The 23,543-nt window shown below is 37.0% G+C and overlaps 1 protein-coding gene across 1 annotated transcript; it reads left to right on the top strand.

The window, feature by feature from the left end:
* The first annotated feature begins 6,474 nt into the window (after nucleotides 1-6,474).
* On the top strand, nucleotides 6,475-19,854 carry LOC134659531 (protein phosphatase 1 regulatory subunit 3C). Its single transcript, XM_063515196.1, has 2 exons — nucleotides 6,475-6,590; nucleotides 18,824-19,854. Exon 2 carries the CDS (start codon nucleotides 18,831-18,833, stop codon nucleotides 19,701-19,703), a length of 873 nt encoding a protein of 290 aa, XP_063371266.1. The 5' UTR covers nucleotides 6,475-6,590; nucleotides 18,824-18,830; the 3' UTR covers nucleotides 19,704-19,854.
* The last annotated feature ends 3,689 nt before the right edge of the window (nucleotides 19,855-23,543 follow it).

Here is a 23,543-nt window from a genome sequence, read left to right as displayed (position 1 = left end):
CTTTATGATAAATAAATATAGGTATTTTGAATTGAATTTGTTCACCTTAAAATACTTAACACCTTGTTTAATGTTATGACGAAAAAAATCAAGGTTGAACAAGTAGTACAGTCACCTGCAATAATATGTTACTCTTCGAAGGCCGGCCGCAAAACTATGTGACACGCTCTTGTGACTCTACAAATAAGATCGTGTCAGATATTTTTGCGGCCTTTGTTGTGTAACATATTATTGCAGGTGACTGTACAACATACGTCACACGTAACATATGTACCTAATTGCGTTTGTGAATACTTGACGTAACATGACGAAGAATATTGCCCACAGGAAAACCACACTGTGCTTGGGTTTAACTGCAAATAGTTTTTAAATGACGAAAGAAACTTACTACGGAAGATTTGGTGATTACCTCAATAATAAAAAATACTTCTGTTTAAAATGTTGGTTGTGGAACCCCTCGGCTATACCACTAGCTATTTTAGACTGCAATTATATTGCTGTGATATGCAGGGTATGAAATTAAATGAGAATTGGACATACCTAATTAATTATGTTTTCGTGATTCTTTCGCGATATTAACATCTATATTCCATTAGCATGTAAGTCACGCGTTAAGGTACCTTTCGGATTCAGGCTACACCAGAATCACTGCAACAGCATTGCAGCGCGACATTACTGCCGACTGCATTACTCGTCTCCAATGGTTCCCTTCCTTGCACTGGAGCTGCCGTGTACACAAATGTCAAATTTAATATAAACTTCTCGATAAAATGAACTTTTTTCCATTTCTTACCGTATTTTTGACATTTGATGTCCGGATTTTTGACATTATCGGCAGCAATTCAGTAATGTCGCGCTACAATACTGCAGCAGTAATGCTGGTGAAGTCTAAATACGAACGGTACCTTTAGGAATAATTGAAATACGATGCACCTCGACTGAATACAATGTGTTATTAGTATAACATAGACATTAGCCGTGTGTATCAACGGCGAGACGGTTTAAACCGAAGTTTAACACAGATAAGAGGTTATAAGCTGAAATACATGTCATATGCTGAAAAAGTGAATAAGTCCTCTGGTGGCCGAGGCTGGAAACGAACCGGCGTCTGCAGCTTACGCGGCGGCTAACGTCCTAACCACTAGGCCACCCGGTCACGGCCGTACCCGTCCCAAATTCTCGAGTATATCGGCGGCGTTTTGGAAAAAACTCGTATCTTATTCTGTCAATCAAAAGAAAAATGTGGTATCTATGTACAGTCACCATCAGATTTATCGGAGCGGCCAAGGTGTTCACAATATCTGAACACGCACTCTAACGCCCTGACAAGTGACAATAGAGGCGTGTTCAGATATTTGTGAGCGCCTTAGCCGCTCCGATATATCTGATGGAGACTGTACCACGAGTACAGAGTTACAGATGTAGTAGTAGTAGTGATGTGTACTATACTTTTCTCAATAAATTATTTGTATTTGTATTTGTTTGTATTTGTAGTGCATAATTATTTTCCATCGTTTTATCACGGAAATGTAAGAACGTGTTTTGCTATTTCAGTCAGTCTCGGTACAAAAAGTACTGAAGTAGACTGTACTGCCTTTCGAGTTTGAGTAGCAGTGTGAGATACGAGATTTTTTCAAAGTATGGGCCATTAAGGGCGATCAGTGATGACAACATGATGTAGTTGTGTGTATAATCAATGTACAAAATGTAGTTGTGTGTGTAATTAATGTAGATGTGTGTGTAACCATTCACCTCAACTCTCCTGCCGACTCTTTAGTCTAGTACTTATATCGGTAAGTAAGTATTTTATTTATTCATCACTGCAGCTTATAAAACAAAGTCCTCCGCCGCGTCTCTCCTTCTCCCTTTGGCTCATAACATATTTGCGTGGTACCACGTAGGTAACCGTAGGTGTGTCAAGCCCAAAACTATGTAACATGCCTCCCACACAAAACCAGATCGGACAAACAGTTTAATCTTGTTATTTTTATCTCTATTGGCAATATGCCATCCAACAACGCCATTCGAAATAGGTCAACAACGAAGGGAAGAAAGTATTATAGAAATTACACAATCTTAAGACCTTTAGATTCTGGGGTTTTTGGGAGTCGTCTCAAAAACGAAAGGAGTAATAAATAGGCATAATGTTTGAGGTTAGTAAGAAATTCATCCTGAAATAAACATGTCGCAACTTTGAAATAATATTCTTGTTTCATTTGCCGATTTTTCATTCGACCGAACGCGTTTATTTTTTCAAAAAATTATAAATTTTCTGGACTTTTGAAAAAGCCAGTAGAAGCCATGTGGTTAAGTTAAATCAGATTGGTGACCCTTCTTAAAATTCAACGGTTTTTCGAAAAACGTGTTCGGTCAAATAAAAATTTAGCAATCGGGGTTTAAATAATCGGATTGAAAGTTTTCGGGGATGTGATAGGTAACATACATACTTACACTTAAGTTGTTTTGCTTTTGTTTTCCATTTCGTCACTATCGCATGTCGCATTCTCTGGCATGGCAGGCGATTCGGGGTTAATTTGGGTATCATGTACTGTAGATTATTGGCAAGTGTTGTTGACACTTTGAGGTGAGATGCGTCTACACCAAACATTATACGTGGTAGCTATATTATAAAATACTGAACTATCATAGCACGTGAGAGGTAGAAGTACCTTTTTGACATGACTTGCGACGCGCACACGATATATAGGTGTACCCTTTTCTAATGCTAAAAAAACGTAGGGAATTTGTCTAGATTTCTCGTTATGTTATGTAAGTATACATGAGTATACGGAAGAATCGGAAGATGGCTGCGGTCGGCCTTCTAGGCTTCTACCGCGCTGTTCACGTGTTGCGGTCAAGCCGATACTACCGTTCGGAGGGTCGGATGACAAACAAAATAGATGGTGATGAATGTATGATGGCGTTTATTGGCGTCCGCTAGCCGAACTACAAGAAAAAAACCGGCCAAGTGCGAGTCGGACTCGCGCACGGAGGGTTCCGCACCATCAACAAAAAATAGAGCAAAACAAGCAAAAAAACGGTCACCCATCCAAGTACTGACCCCGCCCGACGTTGCTTAACTTCGGTCAAAAATCACGTTTGTTGTATGGGAGACCCACTTAAATCTTAATTTTATTCTGTTTTTAGTATTTGTTGTTATAGCGGCAACAGAAATACATCATCTGTGAAAATTTCAACTGTCTAGCTATCACGGTTCGTGACATACAGCCTGGTGACAGACGGACGGACGGACGGACAGCGGAGTCTTAGTAATAGGGTCCCGTTTTTAGCCTTTGGGTACGGAACCCTAAAAAGCGTACCTTCTCCCAAATTAAATGCCGTCAACGCACTTACAACCCGTCTGGTTACTTGACATCGACAGTTATTCCATACAAAAATGAACTTAATATTCAGAATAATAGTTTTATTCATGAGAATCATGAGTAGGTATAATTATGATTCGACAACCGACTTGAAAAATATCTCGACACGTATGTGGGTTTATCGGAACTTATCAGTACCTACCTAAACCTGTTGTGGAGAAAGTTGTTTATGAGCTAGTATCGTGCAAGGGGACAGACTTATGTGATGAAGTAGTTTCGATTATGGAAACATATTTGAGTTATTGGTTGCAGTTTTCTGAGAAGAAACAATGATATTCTAACTATAGGAAGGTTTATAACTTTATACTCAACTACTCATACATAATAAGGAGTACAAAAACGACGTCCATAATTATTGATTTAATTAACTGGGTCAAATATCTTTTAGTTGTCTTGTTTTTTGTCCCCAAAAATGTGAGGGAGTGATGGAGCTTTTTGTATGGGGTGATTTTCATTTTTCTTAAGAGAATTATAATCTAGTGCGGTAAAGTACCACCATAATTATGTCCTGTAATTGACTTTACGATACAAGTGTGAATTACCTTTTGGCATGTGTATTGTACAACGTTTTATAGTACATATGGCCCTTTATTTTTACATAGGCACGTATTGTCCTTAGGCCCTGGTCTCCTATTTTATGCTGTACGCGGCGTCTGGCGTCAGCGTCAACGTTTTTGAACAAAAAAGACGCTGACGTCGACGTCTAAAACAGACCACAACAGTACATCTCTATAGTAAGCATCGTGACGCAGACGCTGTAAGCGGCCGATGGCGTTTATAGGAGACCAGGGCCTTAGGGCCACCCCACATCTGGCGTCTTTCGGGCGTTGGCGTCGGTCAGCGCTATGGAAAATGACGTCGCTGCGCAGTTGCGTCGACGTTGCGTCGAGCAGGGCCATAGAGTTGTAGACGCCAACGATACGCCGACGCTCGAAAGACGCTAGATGTGGGGTGGCCCTTAATCCCGCCCTAGGGCGGTAATGTAGCACCATATGTATCGTAAAGAGTATTTACTAGAGTCTTATAATACCTATACTTTATCAGTTTATAATTTCTATGTATATGTATAAAAAGAAAGCATCGTATGATTCCGTTATCGTGCATACCTACATATTTACTTTTAAATGTCAAGTGATAGTTAACTTTAAAAGTATGTATTTAAAACATAATATTGTACCTACGGACTTCGGAGTCACAATAATACTGTAATATATACGTGATAACCTGAGTTTAACAATGTTTTTTACACATTCGGTGGCATAAAAGCATACGGCCCGTGAGTGTCCGCAGCCTACGAGATTTATTTATTTACAGGAACGGTTTCACCAATTAAACTTGCAATTTTTAATATTAACTAACACATGTGTACATAAGTAACAGTGTACAAATCATTCTTCTACTCACTCACACCGTCCCACAGTAGGGTGAATTGCAGAAAATATGTAGGTACCTTTTGGATTTCGAAACTAAATGCGGTTACCTACCACAAGGCATTGACATATATATCTCAGGGACTAGCCTTACGGGCAATAAGAATGGAGCCTGAATGGAGCCAGTACAGCGGTGTGAAAACGCTGCAACTCGATTAGTTGATGAGTTCGCATCAAGCGCGCGCGGCCGCGCGATTGTTCGCAACTAGTTGCGTTAGAGTAGTCTAACCACCTAGGTACCTATTTCTCTATGGTGTAGTACATAATGAGAGTGCATATATGTTTAATCGTCGTGATAACTAGATTAAAATGACCTTTACTACTACTTACTGCTATTTCCGCTATCGATTAAGCTATGTGCAATGTCGTATATATGTTACATATGCATGTCAACACTGAGATTAGGTAAAGCGAGGACTTCATACCTTGTGGCATTGACATGTGTATCTCAGGACAGGCCTTACGTGCACTTAAAATGGTACTCATTTCATTTTCATTTTCATTCTCATTTTCATTTTCATTTTCATTTTCATTTTCATTAGACTATTGGCTCGAATTCGTTAAGCATCAGTGATCGTTAATTTTCCAGCAATTTTGGTGCAGCATAGTAAAAATAAAGGATTTTCTTCAATTTTTTCCTAGGGAGAGGATTGTTTAAGGTTAATATTACTGTTATTAACCCTAATTATCTATTCCACCTAGAGTAGGGCATACAGATGCTTTTAACCAACAATGCTGCACCAAAATTGCTGGAAAATTAACCTTTTCCACGCCAAAGACATATATTATATTGGCACCGCAGGTCCAACGCCAAAGACGGATTAATCGGTCACAGACCACAGAGTAACATCGACCTACGTGCATAGACATAAAGTTCAACTTCAGTTTTGACACTTCAATGACGTGGCGTCTGAGTGACAGCTTTTATGTTTGACACGGCGTCTAAAAGGTTAACGATCACTGGTAAGCATATTAGAGTGCTCACTCCATAATACATTAGTTTTCTTACCAACTGTTAACTGGCTGTTCGTAAACCTTATTACAGAAGGCATAAGGTCCACCGATGGTCAGTTAAGAGTGTTGCTGTTTGTACAGTCGCCATCAGATATATCGGAGCGGCCAAGGTGCTCACAAATATCTGAGCACGCCTCTATTGTCAAGACGTTAGAGTGCTTGTTCAGATATTGTGAACACCTTGGCCGCTCCGATGTATCTGATGGCGACTGTTCACGTACCCAGACTGTATCATCCAGTAATAAAGTGACAATTTACATATAAACAACTGCGCAAACCACACGACGCCATTATCTTAAACGTGTCGTGACAGTGATTAAAATAATACCGGATTGGTACTACTTACACTTGCATTTTAAAAAGTAACTAACCGCGAAAAATATACCTTTGCATGTTACAATTTTTTACCAAAATCTCTAAGAAGAAAAAGTAAAAGTAAAATAATTTGTCTTTATTTTTATCTTCATTTCAAGACTAAATCAAATTCTTGCGTTAAAAAAAAACTAAAGTGCAATAACCACTAAAGACGTGGGTAGTTCGAAAACAAATGACATTCTATACGTAACGTACGTCGAAAGTATACATACGAAATCAAGGTGAAACTGTTCTACATACATTATGCTGTTTTTAGATTTCACGGTCGATTAAAAGTTGTATAAAAGTGTCAAGTCAATGTCAACGTGAGGTGCCAAGTGTTAAAATCCTTGTGAAAACAGTTTGGCGAAACAAATGGCTTGTTTTGTGAGCTGAGTCATTCTAGCAGGTGAGGCATAATTTAACATACTTTATAGGTAATTGTTACATATTTGCTAGGACTTATTTCTCAGACGTGTTTTTCAAGGTCGCGTTATATTTTTTTAATGCTAAAAAAATACGGGATATACAGTGTGGAAAGATAAGTCGGCCCTGGAGGGAAACTACCTTAAATCCTTAAGCTGGCTCATTTTACTTAATGGAGACATTCCTTTATTTTTAAAAATAAACAAAACTGCATTGAATTGAATTAATTTGATTCCTCACGTTGGGTGGTAACAGGGACTTTTTAAGTGATGATTTCGAAAGATAAATATTCAAAAGTATTAATTTGTATTTGATTTGCGCATACCGCTATTACCTGACTCGCGTTGGTGTGGTGAAAACATTATTTGTGTTTCACTCGGAATGACTTTTAAACACCAAGTGTCCCATCTCAATACCTACATACATACATATTATATACATACAATACACGACGCGTTCTGCCTATTGACTAGTAACCGAGTCCAAAATGTACAAATTTGCATAGTCTGGCTTTCTACGTAAACATCTATCACGCCATTGTAAAGAATATTTTCAAACAGGTACTTACCTATTTCGAAAGATAACGGTCATACCGGGTGATTGGGCATGGGGTTTGCAATAAAAAAGTACCTATTTTTTAAATCTGTATTTTATTTATCCATAAACATGGCCATTTACGATCTACTTAACACAATTACGACACAGTTAGATAAAAAAGTACCCGTTACAGCATTGTATATGGATTTAACAAAAGCTTTCGATTTTGTGGATCATAAAATTGTAGTATCAAAACTGTATAATTATGGTATCCGCGGAAATACCTACAATTTACTACAATCCTACTTGACGAATAGAGAGCAAGTCACACAAATAACTCGAATTTGTGTTAAGTCTAAAAACGAGGTCACATTTTATTCAGATTTAAAACAAACAAATTATGGCGTCCCGCAAGGAAGCGTCTTAGGCCCGCTCCTCTTTTTAATCTATATTAACGATCTGCCACAAGCAATTACAGATAAAATTGTTTTATTTGCAGATGATAGTACAGTGATTTTTACTAGCGAAGACCCATCATCATTTGAACAACACATTAATAAAACAATAGAATTAATAATCGATTGGCTACATAAAAATAATCTCTTTATCAACTTAAATAAAACCAAAACAATGACCTTTAAACAGAGAAAAGAACTTATTTCCGATTTAAAAATTACATACAAAGATCAGGACATTGAAGAAACGGATTCAACAACTTTTTTGGGGCTACCTACGCTTAGATCGAACATTAAGTTGGAACAATCACATAGACAACGTTTGTAAAAAACTAAACAAATATTCATATGCCTTGCATAATTTACGAAAAGTAGTAAACCAGTCGACTGTTTTAATCTCTTATCACGCTCACGTTACATCAACTTTGAGATACGGGGTTATATTCTGGGGTAACTGTACTGATCGAGAATTAGTGTTCAGAGCTCAAAAAAAGTGCTTACGATCAGTATCCGGTTTACATTTCCTAGAATCATGTAAACCCTACTTTATTAAGCTAAATATTCTCACGCTTCCCTGTCTTTATATATATGAAGTCGCATTATATGTTAAGTATAACCCTCGCCAATTCTCCTATTTCAATAGTTATCGCCAACAACATAGAATACAATCTAGATCATGTAAAACAGCGTTACTAGCAAAAAGCTTTTTTGGAATGGCACCAAAAATTTATAATAAGCTACCAAAACAGATTTTAAAAATTAATGATTTAAATAAATTTAAAAAAATGTTGTATGATTTCCTAATAACTAAAGCATACTATTCTGTTCAAGATTATTTGTCAGACTCAGGAAACTTTATAACCTTTTAATTTGTATTTGTTGTGTATGTTTTATGACTTAGTTTATAATTGCATGCTACATGTTCTCTGTAGCTATTTGTGTGCCATGTGGCGAAACATAGTGTTACTATATTTTATATGTAAGACCTACTGTTGTACATACCTATGTTTAACAAATAAATAATTTGGAATTTGGAATTTGGAATTTGGAATTTATTATTGTTTACGTTTTGTAAATCTTGTCAGCTTTTGTTATAACTTATACAGGGTGATTCAGGAGACGTGAGCAGGATTAAGCCTACGCATACGCGTCTCATGAATCACCCTGTATAATTTGTAACTTATACCTACTGTACGTGTATTATGACATGCGAATAAACTATCTATCTGTGTACAATGATTTATAACTCAAGATAGGTTATAGGCGTTCCAAAATGGAAGCGCTTACCTTGTGACAAATTGGACAAGTTGCCTTTAAATAGTCGCGGCTGGACCAGCGAGAAATGTGCACGTGCTAATGAGCTCCATCAAGCACATCGAAAGAGAAAGAGACGAACTTATGTTTAACAACAAGTGTGACAAAGATGGATGGAATGAGAAAATTAATCAAAAATAACAGATTTCTTCATAGGCACAGAAATAAATATGGAAGTATTTTTTGTGCTCCTCTAGTATGCGTATACTATCTATGGTTATATAATATCATTGTCTGTGTATCCATTTATGGCGTTATTCATTCATAAATATGTATCTAATCTAATCAACCTAATCCTAATCTAACGAATGCTTATCGGAAACAATCTCCCCGTTACTTCTACGCTACGTATTTGTATGATTCCATATACATATGTATATATTTTTAAATCTAATTTCTATTACACCTTATGTGTAAAATTGCATGAATTCTATAGTAATTTAAATTGTATTTCTTTTTCCTTATTTTATCGTAATGCATGTTAATTATAAGATGTAATTTTTTTTGAAAAGATGTATCCCGCTGAGTTTGTTGCCGGTCCCATATTGGGATACCCTCCTCCAATTGAGGGGGGATTTAAATCTTCTCGGGGCAGAGGTGTAGGGTTGGAGCCGGTCTACCTAGCTTTATTTGACGTTCATAAGCGCATTGTAATTATGCCTACTTGAATAAACTATCTTTTATCTTATCTTAAAAAAAAAACAACAGGTAAAATATAATAAAGACTAAAATAGTTATTTGTTTTACAAGGGGGCAAAGTTGTTGTCGATCGCCTCGTGCTAATATTTATACATATCCGAGTAAGCGAAAGATTCCCAGAATTGGAATCTTGAGCGATCGTCAAGGTCGTATCAAAACCAGGTATAAGTGGCGAAATCTGAATCGGTTCATGCTGTTTTTAGGGTTCCGTAGCCAAATGGCAAAAAACGGAACCCTTATAGATTCGTCATGTCTGTCTGTCTGTCCGTCCGTATGTCACAGCTACTTTTTTCCGAAACTATAAGAACTATACTGTTGAAACTTGGTAAGTAGATGTATTCTGTGAACCGCATTAAGATTTTCACACAAAAATAGAAAAAAAAGCGGCCAAGTGCGAGTCGGACTCGCCCATGAAGGGTTCCGTATTTAGGCGATTTATGACATATAAAAAAAAACTACTTACTAGATCTCGTTCAAACCAATTTTCGGTGGAAGTTTACATGGTAATGTACATCATATATTTTTTTTAGTTTTATCATTCTCTTATTTTAGAAGTTACAGGGGGGGGACACACATTTTACCACTTTGGAAGTGTCTCTCGCGCAAACTATTCAGTTTAGAAAAAAATGATATTAGAAACCTCAATATCATTTTTGAAGACCTATCCATAGATACCCCACACGTATGGGTTTGATGAAAAAAATATTTTTGAGATTCAGTTCGAAGTATGGGGAACCCCAAAAATTTATTAATGATAAAACTAAAAATAATATATGATGTACATTACCATGCAAACTTCCACCGAAAATTGGTTTGAACGAGATCTAGTAAGTCGTTTTTTTTAATACGTCATAAATCCCTTGAATACGGAACCCTTCATGGGCGAGTCCGACTCGCACTTGGCCGCTTTTTTAGGTAATATTTTGCGTTTGGTACGTACCACTTTTTATACGTTTTGCAACTAACCACTGGAGCGGCAAACTTTGATTATATTTGTTAATTGAGCATAAATTCCGCCAAATTACGAACGACGTGACACGCGAACGTTATATACTTATATATTTATCTACGAGCGATTGTGTATCTAATCGACAAGGACTTAAGCTTTATAATGGTGTTGGCAGTGTTGATTTTGCAGTGAGGTGTATGTATACAGGATGGGTCGGTAATTAGTGTAAAAAACGCAAATTTTATTGTTTATGGTTTATGTTAATTGTCGAGTTGCTTAAGTAAATAGACTGCATAGCTAATAGCTGTTCTCAGAGGCTTGTAAATAGGAAAGACTGACTGCCTCCATATAACCCCTCGTGTTTCATCGATGAGAGTCACTCTTTACTTAAACTATTAGGATACGATAGATTCTTTAAAACAAAAAAAATATAATAGAAAGTTTATGAATTATACAAAATTTTTAAAAGGACAAAACTAATCTGCAAAAACCGACTTTTAAATTATTTGACCCTATTCACAGGATTCACCCTGTATGCCGATTCGGAATTCAAGGGAAATTAAGCGATTAGCTAATTAAGAAATCATGCTGCCGTGCTATTGGTTTATTTACGTTATAATGAGAGCATAACATAGGATTCATAAAATATAATAATTAATGTGACATTCCTCGGGTAAAGGTGCCTTATGGCGGTTGGCGCTTACGTCGCGTAGCACCGCATTACGGCTCGGCCACGACTTTACGCAACTGGTGCAGCGGCAGCGACAACCATAGGTAAGAACGAAAGGTTCGATCGCTGTGTCTCGCTGCAACCTATGGTTATCGCTGGCAGAAATACGCAAATAATGATTATTTCTCGTTATTGAATTTAATTATATTCACTTCATTAATTATTAATTAATATACAGGGTGGTCCAAACCTTGACGTCCAAAAATTTTTTTTAGCTTCCTCACGTCGTGGGCTATCAGAATATACCCCATGTATGTTAGCCGATTTTTCGTAGTTTTCGAGTTATGATTTTTTAAACTTTTAACTTTTGTTATGAAATTCTGGGGTTCCCATACAGGATGGCTAAAAAATAACTGCATTCCTGTTGCCAGGGAGGTTTTGGCATTATACTGAGCAAATTTTACTATGGGACCAACCCCGAAATCGCGAAAAAAAAAATTTGGCTTTCATACATTTTATGGTCCATTTTCTATGGAAGGGTAAATTTTTTTTTCGCGATGTTAAATGTTTAAAAAATCATAACTCGAAAACTACGAAAAATCGGCTAACATATATATGGGGTATATTCTGATAGCCCACGACGTGAGGAATCTAAAAAAATTTTTGGACGTCAAGGTTTGGACCACCCTGTATACTTGACTGACTTTATGCTTTCGATATGAAAATATTTTTATTCGGAGACAGCACGTAGCAATGTGCAAGTTGCGGAACTTTCTCAAAATTTCCGTAATTTCTGGAAACATTCGGAAGATTCTTATGTAAGTTTCCATTTAGAAAGTTCCCGTTCATATTAGGGATTATTATTCAATGTTTTTAATTGCTGACGACTGTTTCATTTAACATTTACGACACACATTGGCGTCTATTTCACATGTTGTAGAAATCGAAACTAACTGTAAAGGGGCCCACTGATTAACAGTCCGCCGGACAATACCGGCCTGTCAGTTAGAACAAAAAGTTGACAGTTCCGAACAACTGACAGGCCTATATCGTCCGGCGGACTGGTAATCAGTGGGCCCCTTAAGAAGGCTTGGCAATAAACGTGCAGAAAAAAATACCGAGAACATTTCATGGGACATTTGCTATTTTTGAAAATTCTCTTTGGCACATTGCTAGCGATAAAATATAGGATTAGGTAAATAGACAAATAGTAGTAGGCGATAAATAAAGTATCAGGCAGACACCTTCATCAAAATAAATTTGGAATACAAGATGGCTTAAAAATACGTTGAATCAATGAATCTTGGAGCTACACACCGCCACACACACACACACACACACACACACACACACACACACACACACACACACACACACACACACACACACACACACTCAGCCCACGCACGCACACATTTACCTCATTTGCTAGTCAACAGATGAAACGAGGGTTCGCCTTGACATTGGTTTTTAATTTTAAAGATAAGATAACAGCGGTTAACAACCTTGTTTCTATAACGATATAACACACGCTTATAATTGTTTGTGAATTTTTAACTTATCTTATCTGGTATTGTTCACCACTTAGGAGGATTATGCGTGCTTCAGACGTCACGATATTTCTCTATAACATACTACCTACTTACTAGTAGGTACATACAAAGACTGCTAATTATAAATCATAACTCGTCAAATATCATCTATTTTCAGATTATTAACATCAATACAATATTAATTGTGAAAAATATCGGCACCACATATTATATTACACACACGAACATATTATATACCTAATATTGTATTCTGTGATCGCCACCTGAGGACATTATCACTATGTCACCAAACTAACGATATCACCAAGTGATCATAAGTTATGCCTTTGTTAGAAATGGCTAAGAAAGTGTTGTTCCTATCTGTCCAGTCCATATAGACTTCCACATCATATTTCTTATACCCTCAGCTGATGTACTGGCCGCAACCAAATCAAATCCCTTGTAACTTCCTCGTTGTCAGTGTTGTCACGTAATATTTTGCTCAGGCATTCCGTTTCAGAATTGCTGACCATGAGGTTAAAAACTTTATTGATGGAATTTGATGGTCTTGGTAAAGATAGAGTAAATAGAAATGTCGTGGAAGACTGAATAATAAATAATAAAGCACTGATCCTAAAAAATACTTACTTATTTTACAAATTATATGTAAAATCGAAATCACCGAAAAAACCGGAAACCCGATTTTGCTGTTGCACAAAAACCGAAAAACCGGTTTTCTAAAATACGCACGGTTTTGTGACCCCTAATCATAACCATGGACTTATCAGTTTCGTTAATGAATTATCAGTAAAATTCTGTCTGGCAACAGTATTATCTAATTTCGTTTGAAAAATACGTGTTGTTTTTTTGATACTTTTATCATTACAATACCTACTTTATATCGCTTTCATCTAGTATTGATAAATTGTGACGTTATCTATGAAAAGGGACCTTATTGTCGATGGCGCTTACGCCATAATTAACGATGCTCCGATATAAATACGAGGCCACGCGACGCCGTGCGGCGTAAGCGCCATCGACAATAAGGTCCCTTTTCATAGATAATGCCCCAATTATACACGTGTGGTGCAAACATGTATGACATAACTCAAAATTGTAGTTTTTATTGAATATTTACACGTTTTTAATCAAGGGCAAATGCTATGAAAAAAAAACTAGATATATTTGCAAAGCAACATTTTACACAGAAGTATATTTTCAGATGTACGAAAAAATAAAAATAATTTCAAGCCCGCCGTTAATGACCTCTTGTTGGTATCGTCTTGGGTCGTCCCATTCGTTTTTCGTCAAGTTCTTAAATTAGTCCTATTCTGCTTTCGTCACCCATTCTACATTCGTCACAATCGTCAGTGGCTTTCAATGTAGAATGAGTGACGAAAGCAGAATAGGACTAATTTAAGAACTTGACGCAAAACGAATGGGACGACCCATGACGATATCCTCTTGTTTTGTGTGGTCTCAACTCTACCTATAATTATTTATTTATCTATATGATTCTGTACTCTTTCCACTAATATGTCAGTGTCGAGCGAGATGCATAGAAAGTAAGTTACGTAGACGTTAGCGTATATGTCAGTGACTCGTGGTACTATCAGCAGCAGCAGACGTTGCTAAGCGGGCGAGGTGTTCAAAATGATCTTGACGCGACTTTATTGTTAAGAGAATAAGAGCGCGTCAAGGTAATTTTGAACACCTCGCCCGCTTAGCGACTTCTGCTGCTGACTGTACGGGTGCTAGCGTGTCCCACTGCTGGGAAAAAGTACCCCTTTCCACGTATCCCGGTCTTGATCAGTCTCCTACCCGTTCCTAAAAGGTCAAGAGCCCGTACCATGAGTCACTGACAGTGCATGTCAAAACTGACATTTACGCTATCGAGAACGTAATTTACTTTCTATACATCTCGTTTGCACTAATATGCGAGTACGAGCGAGATGTATAGAAAGTAAATTACGTTCTCGACGGCGTTTATGTCAGTGCCAAACTGCCATATCGCCCGGTTGTATGGGGTAATTAATTACGTAATATTCATTCATTTCTCATTCTTACAATTATCTGTAGGTACTTAAAATAGTATAATGTAAATGACACGGTCATACACACGCAAAAAATATCCGAATTAATTTATCTTATTAGCTCTCAGCACTGCAGTTCAGAACAAATCTCGCGCAAGCTATTATGGGCCCGATTCGGAGTTTGAAATAGACATCTATTACTTAGATATCTTTTAGACAAGATACGATAACGATATGTTTAAGATCTAACCAGTCAAATGTGATATTTGCGCGATTCTGGAGATACTCTTGAACGATTTCCACAAGATATGACTTGGAGATCCAATTCACATCTAATACTCGTAGATATCTAACTCTATCTAACGTAAAAGTGACATTGGTTGCCCGAATTGCGCTGCAAAAGAGAACTAGTTGAAATCTAAACTATAACGTATCTAGAATGGATCTAGTACGTGTCGTCTCTTGTGAATATCTTGAAGTTCGAATACGGCAGTATGAGTCAACAAACGCGGGTACAAGAGAGGTGAATCTTCCTATAATTGACCGAGAGTAAGCGAAGGTCTCAGTTTCCGCTTGAGCAATGCTTTCATAATTCGTATGTCCTCTTTGACCATGTCTTTTAATTGAAAAACGCTTTTTAAATATCAGTATCTATTACTTATGAAAGCAGAAGAATATAAATTATCGTATTAGATTCATAATTGTTACATATTTGCCATTATTTATTTTTAAAACGTGTTTTTCAATAAAAAGACACGTCAAGATGGTTTATCTTATTTCTAATGCTAAAAAAAACGAACTATAGCGTTTGGCTACGCGGCCTCGATGCTTTTTTTCGTCGATTCAGTTTTTGGAAATCTTTTACAATGGCGGAGCCATAAGTATATTTATTCTGTTTTAAGTTATGCTCGCGAGGTCTACAGTTGACAAAGCCACTAGTATGTATATTTACTCTTGCACGCCGTAACCCCATGTCATACAAGTACATACATGACCGTGTCAAGCAGGTATCGTACAGAGTTATCACACCACGCGCCAGACGATCACGCAGGCGCGTATCGGCGCTGTGTGCGCGCCGCGTGCGCACGCGGTGCCCATGCTGCGGGGAGAATTGGGACGAGTCTCGATGCGGAACGGGCGGGAAAAGTCGCGCGGTGGCCATGGTGTGGGGACAATTGGGACGAGTCTCGATTCGGAACGGGCGGGAAAGGTCGCGCGGTGACCATGGTGTGGGGAAAAATTGGGACGAGTCACGATTCGGAACGGGCGGGAAAAGTCGCGCGGTGGCTATGCTGCGGAAAAAATTGGGACGAGTCTCGAATCGGAACGGGCGGGAAAAGTTACGGGGTGACCATGGTGAGGGGGGAAATTGGGACGAGTCTTGAATTCGAAACGGGCGGAAAGAGTCGCGCGGCGGCCATGGTGCGAGGACAATTGGGACGAGTCTCGAATTCGAACGAGCGGAATAAGTCGCGCGGTGACCATGCTGCGGGGGAAAATTGAGACGAGTGGGGAATTTAAAATAACTGGAAAAAAATAATGTCGTGTTTTATAAGGTGACCATGGTCCGAGGGAAATTCGGAACGAGTCTCGAATTGAAAACGTTTGGCAGAACTGCTTACAAGCTTGCTGCTGCTGCAAGTTTTATAAAACTGAGTAAAACTGTATGAAAGTGGTTACACAAGTATAAAAGTAATCTAAAAAATGCAGTCTTAACTCTTAATTATTTCCCGTCACAAAGATACAAAATTTAACTCAGGCAGTTTTAAGAATATAACTAAATTTTAAATCGAAAAACCATAACGCCAATCTAATAAAGTAACTGTCGCTTATGTTATGAATAATAAATCCATTACTTACATTAAACTGTGTCCGAATCGCTCATAACGTGATGAAGATAAATGGACTCAATGATTATTTTACACACACAAACAATTAGAAACCCTAAAATAATCTATGAAATGAATGATCAAATAATCATAGACTGATTTTTTCTATTAATGAATATACATTTTTACTGAACTGTGCCTAAAGCATTAAAATAAAAAATAAAAGAAAGTCACCTTAATAGCTTGCAAATCCCTTCGCTTATTACATTAGATAATATAATCAATTTATTTAAGTGTTGGCTGTCAACGTTTTTAATATTACGACATAATAATGAAATCAAACATTTACTAATGAATACTTAAACCGAATTTAGTGCCCTAAATCTCTACTCTGTAATCAAGTCATTACTTACCCAGAATTGTCCCGCCCTTGGACGAAGATAGGCTTATTTTACTTTAATACTAATAGGAGATACGTCCTTTTGGAAATAAAGAGGATAATTGGTTTACATTCTTCATTAATAAGTACGAGTATCAAGAGTAAACAATGGTATCGCAGACGGAAATTGTCAGACTTCATAACGCCTGTGCATTTTAGATATTACTAGTATTTATGGCCTTCTACCATTTTCATACATTTAAGTATTTATTACGACACCCTGTACTAAAATAAGCACATTACGTAACTACGCCGCAAATTTAAAGGGCAATATGTGCTGTAAAACATTGTACGATACAACTCGTGTAGAATTCGCCACTCGTTGCGAATTTCCTATCGCACTTGTATCGTAAATAACTATTACACAACTATACACCGGGGCAGGATAAAACCCGACAGATTTTAAAGGTGCAATCTTGACCGCATTTAGAGACTAAAATGTCATTCAAATGTTTCTGAAATCGGTCTTGTTTTAGAGATAATGGCATTCATTAAATTGTTTGTGTAATAACACGCGAACAAAACGTCGTAAGCGGCGTTAAATTCATGGCGCTTACGCGTTTAGGTCGCGAGATTCACGCTCCACTTCTTTCTATGGTTTGTTATCAAAACGACAAACTTATGGCACAAAATACTGGTTCACTGTGCCGGTTCTATACGTTAGTAATATCTGGGAGACCGAGCTTTACTCAGTTTGCTCGGAAAACATATAAAAACTCAAAAATGCGCGTTTTCCCAGAGACAAGACCTAGCTAGATCGATTTTTCGCCCCCGAAAACCCCCATATAATAAATTACATCGAAATCGTTAGAGCCGTTTCCGGGATCCCCGAAATATATAAATAAATAAATATACAAGAATTCCTCGTTTAAAGGTATTAGATAGATAGTTCAAAGCGCAAAACAGTTCCAAAAATATACCACAACCTGTTTAGCGTGATTTGTGTCCCAATTGAAATCGCCGTAAAATCGTAAACACGTTTTATTAGTTCCAACTTCCATCATGTGAAGAGCTTACTCGAATGTAATAAAACGTAATTGAAGCGACCACGACCTCATTCAGCGTTTATAAATTTTAAATACGGCGGGATGCGGGTCTGTATTACTATAAATACGTTGATTTATACTTCATTTTCAAAGTAATCCTTTTTAATTTATTTTACAGTACATAATATGGTGCTACTTTTCCCGCATTAGTGCGGGAAGGCGGGAAAGAGCACTTTCGGTGCCTATGTCGAAAGTTTGAATGGCCATTGTAAACAATTATTGTTATGTACTACATTCAAATAGAATGCACCTCAATAATAAATATAGGTACTAAGTTAATTTTTATTACTTATTTGCTTAGATATTTTTAACATGCCTTTATTTTTCCACTTTGTTTTAAAACAGCTGTCTTCAAATTCTCAATTTCTGTCTTGTCAAGTGAAGAAAATATCAATCAGTACCAATCCCTTAATATTGTCCTAATAAAGTTTGCTGACGAATATTGAAACGCTCAATAAACACGTACCATCCCACGTGACGTGTACATTATTGTCAATTGTCCTAACAATGAATGATCGATTCATTGTCACCCGATGTTTATTCATATCGTTCGCGTGGACGGCGCCCCCGCGGCTATATAAACCTCACGCGCCTGGCATTCCGTTTAGTTCATCGCTAACCGCCAGAGCGTGCGGACGTGTCACTCACGCTTATCATCTATCATCTTCGCGGACGTGTTCGTCTGATTGTAACGTGTGTGTCCGTTGTTACAGACCTACGATGTGCGCGGCGATAGACATGCTATCATCAGAACAGCTGTTTTACGGACACAGTCCACCCGCCGGCTTCCTCACTGACTATACAGTGCGCCGGCCGAACATAGCGAAGTTCACCACCGTCACTAGAGGATTCTCATCGCCATGTTTACCCACTTCTAAGACGCTCAAGCCGTTACAACTCACTTTGAAGGCAGCCCCGAGATCGTGCTTAAGAATGCCCACGGAGAACAAGAAGAAGCGGGTAGTGTTCGCCGATGATAGAGGGTACGCTCTAGAACAAGTCAAGTTCATGACCGAGCCCTCTCATGTACCACCTTACTGGGCCTTGAAGATCGTAGCCAGTCCCACGTTAGAGAGAAAACCACCGCCTCAGCCGCCGCAAGACGTGTGGGAGATCAGATTCGTCCAGCCAGCATCAGATTATCTCGAGTTCAGACGAAAAATAAATGAAGATTGCGTCACGCTTGAAAACGTCATTCTCAAACAGAACGAATGTGCAGTTGACGGGACCGTTAAAGTTAAAAACTTGGATTTCGCCAAAGAAGTGTTTGTGCGAACGTCATCCGATGGCTGGACGACAAGCGAAGACACGTACTGCGCCTTTGTGGAGCCCGGCCCTTTGAATCAGCAGGGAGTCTCTGCGTACGATACGTTCGGGTTCAGAATACAGTTGCCAATACACTCGCGAAGGCTGGATTTCTGCGTCGGCTACCGCTGCCAAGGAAAAGAGTATTGGGACAGCAACAAAGGCCAGAACTACACCATCGAGAAGTCTTCAGTCCGGAAAACGCCGGCCGTATCTTGCGCTAGGATAAAATACGGGAACTCCTGGTGTGCCCGGGCAGACCTGAATGGAAACACACCGTACTGGTGAAAGACATCAGCTTCGCTTGTGGATTTAGTTGCCTGTCGGCTTTACTGTGATCTAAGTGCCATTGAAATGCCAAGACTGGATCCGTAGGTATGTATGAGTTGACATGATTCACGATCGTGACAGCTGAGGACAGTGCGCTTTGACACTTGACTGTAGATAGCACGGAGATATGCCCGCTTAATTAATCATGTGGGTATAATTGGATTTCTGTGGAAATTTCCGATACGTTGAAAAGGATATAAATAGATAAATTGTCCTATAATATTTATTTATTTAAATATTCGTTTTGTCCGGGGTCTTCTATCAGAGGAATAGTTGTCAAAATGTGTTCGTCATTAATCGAGTTTCGGCTGTGGTTAAAAAAACAGCATATAAATTTTAAGGTTAAGTAGTACCTACTTATTAAAGTCTGAAGGAATAAAAGAGTAATAAAAAAAATCGAGCTCCGGCTGAGACCCGTTGCGGATAGTTAGATAAAATTAATTTTGCCATTCGCTGTATTTTAATTTTTACTAAAAAGTTGTCTCGAAAGGACAGCTTGTTCTTGCAATAAAAACATTAAATTTACCCTTGAACAGCTGTTGCAAAGTATTTCCGTTGTATCTTGTTATAAATAGCTATAGCTTCGTTTCCGACTTGATAAAAGTTGGATTCGGTGACAGACACTAATGATAACGATAACTGATAAACGAATTTGTTTTGTATCTTATGCGTGATTCACTGTCACGTTATCACTTTTAAAAATACACGTCTCCATGCTATTAATAGACAAGTTTTAAACCGGAAAACAAACCAACAATAATTATAAAAGACTTATTTTTTACAAGTTTCTAAATACTTATCTTGAATCGTTAAGAATAATTCGAAATTGTATTTCTTTGGACATCAACAAGTAAAAATATGTGAGATATATATTGTCTCTGACATTTCATGACTTTGCTATTTTTTATTGGTAGGCTTTTTCGTGAAACGTAAACATTCCTTTATGAAAGTATGATTGATTAGGTATTTTCGTATTGGGTCCAAAGATATACAATATTGTATACTCAAATGCACCCGACTTGTCAGTAGAAAAAGGCGCGAAAAAAAATGTATATTAGACATCAACATTTTTTTTGCCGCATTTTTCTACTGACACAGTAGCTATGCCAGAGTACATATGAACGCGAATAATTGTAAGTAGGTAGGAAAGGAATAATGAATTTATGCAATGCATGCAAGTCTCGATTTAAAAGACTCGTCCCGCGTTTTGTAAAAACGCGGACACCCTAGAATTTTGAATGAAATTTGATTTTCGATCACCCTGTTTATTACTATTACAATAATAGCAAAGGGTTGGTTAGAATTTAAAGTAAATAGTATTACTGTTAATAATTCAGATATAACGGTCAGATTGTTAATGAATCTAAGTAAATATTATGTTCATTAATTTAAAACCTTAATATACTTACTATTAAAGTGGTTTGACCAATTTAATACTTTTTATTGCCAATAATATATAAATAAAACGACTATAAGATACCTACTGATGTTCCTTGCATTAGAAGTAGATATACATATAAGATGTTAAATATTAAAGTGCCAATATGCGAACATAATCGTTTTACATCATGAATGTATCTAACCCTTTTCCAAGCATAGTACGATCTATCGAATTTCAACTTTAGCATTCCGATTTAAGGTTCAATATAGATTGGCCGCATTGGGCTAGCATGGGGACTATAGCCCAAGCCCTCTCGCGCATGAGAGGAGGCGCTGTGCCCAGCAGTGGGACGTATATAGGTTCAAATTTTATACATACCTACTTAGATAGATAGATAGCACTTTTGGGATGTGTGTCTTCAAATGAATCATTCATTCATCATAGCTGGATTCATTGGAATATATTTGGATTTTTTTGGTAAAACTTTGCCTGGAAAAGGGTTGATTCGAGTAGCAACAGCGGCCCGTTTCTCAATAGCTTGTAACTTGCAATACAAGCGGATGTCACTTTTTGACACCTTGTATTACAAGTTACAAGCTTTTGGGAAACGGCCCCCTGATATGGCTGTATAAATGATATGTTATGTTTTTACCTAATACTACTTTAAGGTCTTGATAATCTCTGACAAAACTGTTTATTTTTTCAAAGTCGGTTATGTCTTAATTTTTTTTTTATTAAACTATTATTCAACTCAAATAGCCAATATAATAGTTATTTAAATGTTATATTTCTCTTCAAAATAGTGAGAATAAGTAGCTTTTATATTAATTATAAATACGAATTATCAAAAAAATACGACAAACATACATCAATTTTGTTAGTGCAAAAATGTCATTGTGTGTTTTTATTTATTGTTTTGAAACGTTTATCGGATTATTGTAAAATATTTAATTGTACATTTTTGTTATTTTTGTAGCGTTATAGATTTTGTGAGATGTAAAAAAAGGTCGCATGAAATTATGAAAAATGAAATTGAAATAAAATGATGGAACTGTGAAATAAAATGAAAGTAATTTATTGAAATGAATGATTTTATATTTTAGAATCTTCAATTATTTTTATTATCGAGGGGTTGTTATAATTAGGGATGTATGTTTTAATGAAAGAACTGATTAATTTAGTTATTGATTTATATTTTTTGTACAGGTAACTATAGAAAAATGTTAATTTTTTTAGTTATTTTTTACGTGAATCGGTATGTAAATATTGACCACCTATTTCTATAAAAATAAAAAGAGTCAAATCATGTGTAATTGTTTTATTCAAAGTAGCTACCTATAGTAGTATGTACCTACATATAATTTATCATTAGGTACAGGCGAGTTCACAAATATTACAAGCCAAAGTTCCAACAATATATGACAATATTTGGATATAATTTGATAATATCTGGGAGACCTAGCTTTGCTCGGAAAACATATAAAAATGCGCGTTTTCCTAGAGATAAAATCTAGCTAGATCAATTTTTCGCCCCCGAAAACCCCCATATAGCAAAATTTGATGGAAATCGTTACAGCCGTTCCCGAGATCCCCGAAATATATATACTACATACATAAATATATAAATAAATATACCTACAAGAATTGCTCGTTTAAAGGTTTTAGATTAGATAGATAAATAAATAAATAAATATACAACAATTGCTCGTTTAAAGGTATGAGATCAGATAGATATACTACCTACAATATGATCGCCGTATAAATATTTTTGGAACCTAGGCTTGTAAAGATTTTTTTGAACTCTACCGTGCCTGCAGAAAAGTAAAGCTTAGTTATTAGTAGGTAAAGTCAAAACATTTAATTTCCTACCCATTCTGTACCTTATCACAGTATGAGGTATCTATTTTCATATTGAATGTCACTGTGACTATTGTACGAAATGGGTCGGAAATAAAGTTCTTTGACCTGTGCGCTGTTTATCAAAAGCTTGTAATACAAGTGGAAGTCCCTTTCTCACAAAAGCTGTCAAAAATACACACAGCTTTAACAGCATTGAATTTGTCAGCTTCTGTTAGAGACTTCCACTTGTATTACAAGTTACAAGCTTTTGAGAATCGGGCCCCTGTACCTAAAAAAATGCTCAAGTTACGAATGTAATTTAACTAATTTAAAACCATGAGAGTACAACAAAGGGATTGGTTCCATACATATCATATCAACGGAATGCAGTATTTTAATGAACATCACAATAGGTATGAGTTCATGCATTTTGACTACGAATAACAGAATTTAATCTATGCATGACATAATACGATAAACGACAAAACTTTGCATCATACGAGAACTTACGTAATTGTTGACATGTGCGTTGACACTTATCCACTAGAATAGCCGGAGTTACGTAAATAGTAGTTTGT

Source organism: Cydia amplana, chromosome 25, assembly GCF_948474715.1.
Source record: "Cydia amplana chromosome 25, ilCydAmpl1.1, whole genome shotgun sequence".
Taxonomy (NCBI): Eukaryota; Metazoa; Arthropoda; class Insecta; order Lepidoptera; family Tortricidae; genus Cydia; species Cydia amplana.
Note: the sequence above shows the minus strand (reverse complement) of the source record. Positions and strands in the feature narration are given on the sequence as shown.